At 51.1% G+C, this 7176-nt stretch overlaps 1 protein-coding gene across 1 annotated transcript; it reads right to left on the bottom strand.

Annotated features, from left to right (window-relative positions):
• Positions 1-1407: 1407 nt before the first annotated feature.
• Positions 1408-3540, bottom strand: THAP11 (THAP domain containing 11). The gene has a single exon (XM_032283769.1). The coding sequence runs from the start codon at positions 3024-3026 to the stop codon at positions 2106-2108; it is 921 nt and encodes a 306-aa protein (XP_032139660.1). The 5' UTR covers positions 3027-3540; the 3' UTR covers positions 1408-2105.
• Positions 3541-7176: the final 3636 nt, after the last annotated feature.

Raw genomic sequence — 7176 nt, 5'->3', positions numbered from 1 at the left:
TCTTCCAGAAGAGTTTTGCACCTTTACCCACCTCCAGGCCACCCCTCCAAGGGACAGCTGGTAAGGCCGAACCACGCTTTTTTTTTAAATCTCAAGTCTGTCAACACTACACTTTGCCTGACAAGATGCTTATTACTCGGCTAGTGAGAACTCTGCATTGCCTCGCTTGTACATCTGCATCTGGGATCCCCCATGTTCTGTGAACTGTCTTCTCCCTAAGAAGCGAAAACACTGCCCATAACCTCCAGACACCAGGAAGGGTCCAGGGAGTACTGCTGAGAGGCTCAAGAGAGCCAATGGAGAAAGACCAGAAGTCCCTTCAATAAACAGGAGTTCAAGGATACACTGAAGAGCATGGCTGGAGCCTGGAAGAGGCCTCAGTCCATGGAAGGAAACTAGGAAGATGTGAGAGTGGCCCAGTAAGGGCAACAAAGGGCACTGAATGTGCTTCCACCACCTGATTAGCAGCCAGAGCTAACCCTAGGAAGGCAGAGATCCAGTCCATCCCCCAATCAGGCACCCATACAACCTATGTTTCACCCCTTCTTCCACACCAGACTTGTTTCCCAACTCAGTGCTAAGGGACTAGAAGGAAAACAGAGACTTGAGTTTTAGGAACATCCCAGAACATCCCCACAGGCAAGTCCCCAGGCAGATGGCTTTGTCCTAAGTAACAAAGAGAAGGAAGTCCTACTTTATGGAGTCAGAAGTCTCCATTTGTGCCCTTCTACCCACATTTAAAGGCATTCACTTTTAGACATTGGCTTTGAGCTGAATTACTTGGAGCTATAGACAAAAAAATGTCATCTTGCCCCTTCAATATCCAATCTAAAAGAAAATGAGTCAAGGGATCACACCTCCGAACTCCTTAATGTCATCTGTGGATACAGATCTGTCACACTGAAGATGTACCAAGGCCAAAGTATCTATACAAGATTCCTTGTGCCTGAAGCAGCCCTGGCTAGCTCCAGCTGTGGTCTCACTGGTTCAGAGAGTTAACTGCATGCACATGCGTACCAAAGGCTGTGCTAAACCTAAGGGATGTCACGGCGAGCAAAATTCAATCCCAGCTGAGAATTCAAAACCCTCAGAGGTGAACAGTCACAATACAGCTTAGTTACCAGTTGCTCCATCTTGTTGAAAGGACACAGGGAGAATAACCCATGGAGAAACTGGGCCCATTTGGTGCAGTTTCCAAACACTTTAGGGTGAGCTGAGCTAGGAACTCTTGAGGACTTTATAAGGCCAGGATCCATGTGCTTAGGGCCCATTTTTGGAAAAATCTGATCACTGAAGCATCTCTACTTTCAGGGTCAGCCTGGTCTTTCAAATAGGCTGAGGCCTATTTCTCCATGTTTCAAGGACATTTAGCTATGTTTTTGTAAAAATAAAATGGCGAGACCCAAATAAAAACCTTACTTTTTGTTTAATTTGTTTTGCCAAACAAACACAGTGAAAACTTTAGTCTGACTAATTGTACAGAAAATAGAATTTGTAACCAGTAGCAAACAAAACAGGATAAACCTAAGTCCCTGGCAAGCTGGACCTCCATCAGCAGGTCACCCAGATCCCCTTGTAAATGGTCTGCTGGGGAAAGAAGTCCTAGGAGGCAGAAGCACAAATTTACCAGTTCCCATCAGAATCACAGGCTCTACCTGGGAAGGAAAAGCATGAAAAGGAGGAGAAGTGATGTTACTTGAATCTCTTATCACTACACACATTAGAGTTGTCTGACTGCTGACCAACCTTAAAGTATGGTTTTCCCAAACCCATAGTCCCTGGACATCCCACCTGCATCCCTAAAGGGTAAGTTTCAAGTTCAGTGGTTTTGAAGCCTCTGATTGACCAGAATCTGCAACAATAACTGGGGAGGAAGGGTAGACAAAGTCTTAATTGCTGGTGTCACCAGGGCAGAGTCTAAGGCCCCAGCTTCCACTTCAGGAGGAAACAACTGAGGGTGCCAGGTCACCAGCAAGAAAGTCCAGTTGCCTTAAGCCTCAGTACTGTCGACCAGTGCCCCAGGAGTATAGAGGAGTTCAACAGTGGCCTGCGGTCCTCTGGGCTGGATGGGGTCTGGGAGTCCAGCAGGCCGCCAGGGCACCAGTTCACATTCCGTGCTTCTTGCGGATGACAGCCATGGCAAGCAGCCGATCCTTCTCGCGCAGTTCTTCGCGCAGCTTGGCCTCAGTGAGACGCAGATGGCGAATGTTGCCTTTCATCTCTTTCATCTTCACTTCCATCAGCGCCAGGATGTCCCGCTGCTCATTCAGCTTTCGCAGGAGCTCCTCCTCCGTGGTGCCTGACGACAAGGAGTACGAATGGTCGGAGCCGGTATCAGGGAAGCCCTCTTCCCCTACCACCACCAACTGGGGGCCTACAGGGCATTCGGCAGCCTCCAGCCCTGCAGTAGCAGCCTGTAGCTCCGAGGCGGCGGCCGCAGCGGCTGCGCCCTCTGCGGCTGCAAACTCCACTTGCACTGTAAGGTCGATGGGCTTCACGTCTTCTCCAGTGGGAGTGATGGGCGCCGGCGGCACAGATCCGGGAGCCTGACTGCTGTCTACAGCGGCCTGGAGGGTGAGAAGCACGGCCGCCGAAGCAGACACCAGGTTCGGCTGCAGCTGGGCAGTCTGGGCAGTGGAGGCAGAGGGTGACGACTGCTGCTGCTGCTGCTGCTGCTGCTGCTGTTGCTGTTGCTGCTGCTGTTGCTGCTGCTGCTGCCTGCGGCGGGCGGCCGCGGCCCCAGCGGGTCTGCGCGCAACTTTGCGCTCATTAACGCCGCGCAGCGGAAAGATGGTGGGGACGCGTACCGTGTAGGTCTTGCGGCCGCCCTGGAAGTGAACGCTGCAGAGACGGTGGCCTGTGGTGGGCTGGAAGGTGGAGAAGCACCCACTGACGCCGGCACGCGACACGTTCTTGAGCCAGAGGCGCCGCAACTCAGCGTCCTTTGGAAACGTGTAGAAGTGCAGCGCCTTGTCCCGGTGCGAGTTGTTGTAGCAGCCTGGCACGCAGCACGTAAAGCCAGGCATGGCTGCGCCGCGAGGCCCGGCCCGGCCCACCGGCCTCCTGCGCCCGTCGACGGCCCAGTGGCTCCGCCGCCGCCCGCCCCTCGACGGGCGGCGCCGCGCGAGTCTTTGGGTAGTATTCCACCACTGCCGCTCGACGCAGCCGGCCCGCCCGGCGCCCCGTGCCCAGAATATGCTTCCTGCCGGCCCGCGCCCCGCCGCCCGCCTGGCTGCTCGCCTGCGCTCGGGAGTCGGCCCCGGGGACGCCGCGAAGGACCGCCTGAGAAAGAGACTACGCCCCCCACAATGCACCGCGCCAAGAGCCGCTCACTTCCGGGGCGGGTGTATGTGGATTCCGGCCGCCTTTCAGAACACCGCGATAGCCTCCGAAGAGCAGATTCTTTCCTGAAGTCGGCTTGTCCCCGGCGGCGGGCGAGAGAAGCGTATTAGGTTGGAACGCTGTCGCCTGGAGTGCTGCTCACAAGGACTCGAATCCTGATAGGGGCGTGGGGCGAGGCGGTAGGCGCCTCGCCAGTGCGCAAGTACCGTGGGTATATGCCCACGGAGACTACCAATCCCGTGATGCCTCGCGCTGAACTCGGTAACTTCGTTCCGGAGCGCCGCCTAAGGGAAAGGTCGAGTTACTGCGGACCAGAATTCGGGTGAGGCTGTGCTGTTTGCCAGAAGCAGTCTCCCAGCCCCGAGTGCCTTTTGAGTCGACGGCATTACTGCAGCAGAGGGAGACGAAACCTGGGCCTTGGCGCCCCGAAAGGTCTCAAGCTCTTTTCTTTGCGTTGGGGACTCTCTCCTGATTCAGCTGCTGCCTGCGTTTATTCACTTACTCACCTAAACAAAGTCACCAGTAGACGCCTACTATGCGGCTGACACAGTGCGGAGAGTTTCCGGCAGACAGACTGACTGGGCTCCTCTCTTGGAGCCCAACTACATAGAAAGATGAGGGTCTGTCTTTTGTATAACAGATGTGAATGCACGCAAATGGATCACAGAAAGTAAACGCTCCAAAGGAATGAACAGGAGAGCAGAGAAATACAGGGGCGGGGGGGCAGGAATAAAAAACTACCGAAATCTTGGGTAGAGAGAAGTAGCCAGTTCTTGTCCCGGGAACCAGTCTAAGGCCACATGGCAGAAAAGAGCTAGGCTCCGCCCTTAAAGAGCCTGGAAGGGGGTGACCCTGGTAGACCAAGTGTAGGAAAATACCAAACTGGGAAAAGTTAAGTATTTAGGGTTTTATTCTGCAGGCCACTGAGAGCCGTTAAAGGATTTTATGCGAAAGGATTTGCATTGTAACAAGACACCTCCACCCCACCTCAACTTCTTTGGAGGAAAATGTTTTAAAGAACAAGAAAGGCTGTGGAAAGCCGGGAGGGGCCAGGCAGTTCTCCAGGGGAATTACCTGCAAACTAGCCCTCCTTTGCCGAGTTCCCCTTTCTCCCAATTTTTTTTTTTTTTAACTTTTATTTTAGGTACAGGGGTACTCGTGTCACCGCAATATGTTGTACAGATTATTTCATCACTCAGGTATTAAGCCCAGTACACAATAGTTACCTTTTCTGCTTCTCTCCCTCCTCCCACCCGCTTCCCTCCAGTAGACCCCAGTGTCTGTTCATCCCTTCTTTGTGTTTATGAGTTCTCATCATTTAACTCACACTTATAAGTGAGAATATGCAGTATTTGGTTTTCTGTTCCTGCGTTACTTTGTTAAGGAAAATGGCCTCCAGCCCCATCCATATTCCCGCAAAAGACACGATCTCTTTCTCCTTCTTCCAATTTTTCTTGTCCTGCCTTACCCTTTCACCTAACTCTCACTCCTCATTTTTTCTCTCCTGATAGCAGATCACAGGCGGGAAATGGAAACCTAATACACATTATTTCTAATTACAGTATTTGACATAAAAACAAAATAGGCAGCACTTGGTGGCTCAGGCCTGTAATCCCAGCACTTTGGGAGGCCAAGGCAGACGGATTACTTGAGGTCAGGAGTTCGAGACCAACCTGGCCAACACTATGAAACCCTGTCTGTACTAAAAATACAAAACTTAGCTGGGCATGATGGCATGTGCCACCATGTAATCCCAGCTATTCGGGAGGCTGTGGAAGGAGAACCACTTGAATCCTGGAGGCAGAGGTTGCAGTGAGCTGAGATCGCGCCACTGCACTCTAGCCTGGGTGACAGAGTAAGACTCCGTTTCAAAAAATAATAATAATAATAAATTTTAAAAAGGCTATACTTGGTGGGTGATACCTGTAATCTCAGCACTGTAGGAGGATCACTTAAGCCCAGGAGTTCAAGACCAGCCTGGGCACTATAGTGAGACACACCCTCCATCAACAACAACAACAAAAATTAGCCAGGCATGGTGGCATGTACCTTCAGTTCCATTTACTAGAGAGGCAGAGGTAGGAGAGAATGGCTTGAGCCCAGGAGGTCCAGCCTGTAGTGAGCCACTGCACTCCATCCTGGGCTAGAGAGCAAGAGCCTGTCTCTTTTTTTTTTTTTTTTTTTATGTTGGAAGAGACAGGGTGTGGCCAGGCACCTGTAATCCCAGCACTTTGGGTGACCAAGGCGGGTGGATCACGAGGTCAGGAGTTCGAGACCAGACTGGCCAACATAGTGAAATACTGTCTCTACTAAAAATACAAAACTTAGCTGGGCATGGTGGTATGCGCCTGTAATCCCAGCTACTCAGGAGGCTGAGGCAGGAGAATCACTTGAACCCAGGAGGCAGAGGTTGTAGTGAGCCGAGATCACACCATTGCACTCCAGCCTGGGCAACAGAGTGAGACTTCGTCTCAAAAAAAAAAAAAAAGAGAGGGCCGGGTGTGGTGGCTCACGCCTGTACTCCAAGCACTTTGGAGGCCAAGGCGGGTGGATCACCTGAGGTCGGGAGTTCAAGACCAGCCTGACCAACATGGTGAAACCCCGTCTTTATTAAAAAAAAAAAAAAGAGAGAGAGAGAGAGAGACATGGTGGCTCACACCTGTAATCCCAGCACTTTAGGAGGCGAAGGAGGGCGGAACACCTGAAGCCAGGAGTTCCAGACCAGCCTGGCCAACATGGTAAAACCCTGTCTCTACTAAAGATACAAAATTAACCAGGCATGGTGGTGTGTGCCTTGTAGTCCCAGCTACTCTGGAGGCTGAGGGAGGAGAATCGCTTGAACTTGGGAAGCAGAGGTTGCAGTGAGCCGGGATCATGCCACTGCACTCCAGCCTGGGTGACAAAGCACGACTCTGTCTCAAAAAAAAAAAAAATAGGGCGGGCACAGTGGCTCAGGCCTATAATCCCAGCACTTTGGGAGGCCAAGGTGGGCAGATGACTTGAGGTTAGGAGTTCGAGTGAAACCCTGTCTCTACTAAAAATACAAAAATTAGCTGGGTATGGTGGCCCATGCCTGTAATCCCAGCTACTTCTAAGATGAGGCAGGAGAATCGCTTGAGTCTGGGAGGTAGAGTTGCAGTGAGCTGAGATCATGCCACTTCACTCCAGCCCAGGCAACAGAGTAAGAGACTGTCTCAAAAATAAATAAATTAAAAATAAATAAATAAATGAGTAAATAAAAAGAGAGAAATATAAGACAATAGAGAAAAAGAACTTTTCTTCATTCCAGCACCTAAACAACACCATTGCATTTCAGTTTCCACCCAGTGTGATCCTTGGTTATTTGTGTAGGTTTCACTGACCTGTAACAGAAGAAAGTCCCGTTCCTCAGCTGAAGGAGTTCAACTGAGGTCCACAGCTTGAACCCCTTCAAATCGAGAAATGCATTCTCTAGTATGCGTAGCCCTAGTAAAATATATGCATTCATTTGGGTGAATCATTTATACAGCAGTATAAACATAAACACACGTTACACTTTTTATTTATTTATTTGTTTATTTTGAGACAGAGTTTTGCTCTTGTTGCCCAGGCTGGAGTGCAGTGGTACAACCTCGGCTCACTGCAGCCTCCACCTCCCAGGTTCAAGCGATTCTCCTGCCTCAGTCTCCCAAGTAGCTGGGATTAAAGGCACCCGCCACCATATCCGGCTAATTTTTTTTTTTTTTTTTTTTTTTTTTTTCATGAGGGCTTTACCCTTTTTTGCCCCGGTTGGGAGGAATGGGCCCGTTCTCTGCCTCCCCCACATCCCCCCCCCGGGGTTCAGCAACTCTCCTG

The sequence above is a fragment of the Sapajus apella genome, unplaced genomic scaffold (assembly GCF_009761245.1).
Source record: "Sapajus apella isolate SASKATOON/1434 unplaced genomic scaffold, GSC_monkey_1.0 scaffold15, whole genome shotgun sequence".
Lineage (NCBI taxonomy): Eukaryota > Metazoa > Chordata > Mammalia > Primates > Cebidae > Sapajus > Sapajus apella.
Note: the sequence above shows the minus strand (reverse complement) of the source record. Positions and strands in the feature narration are given on the sequence as shown.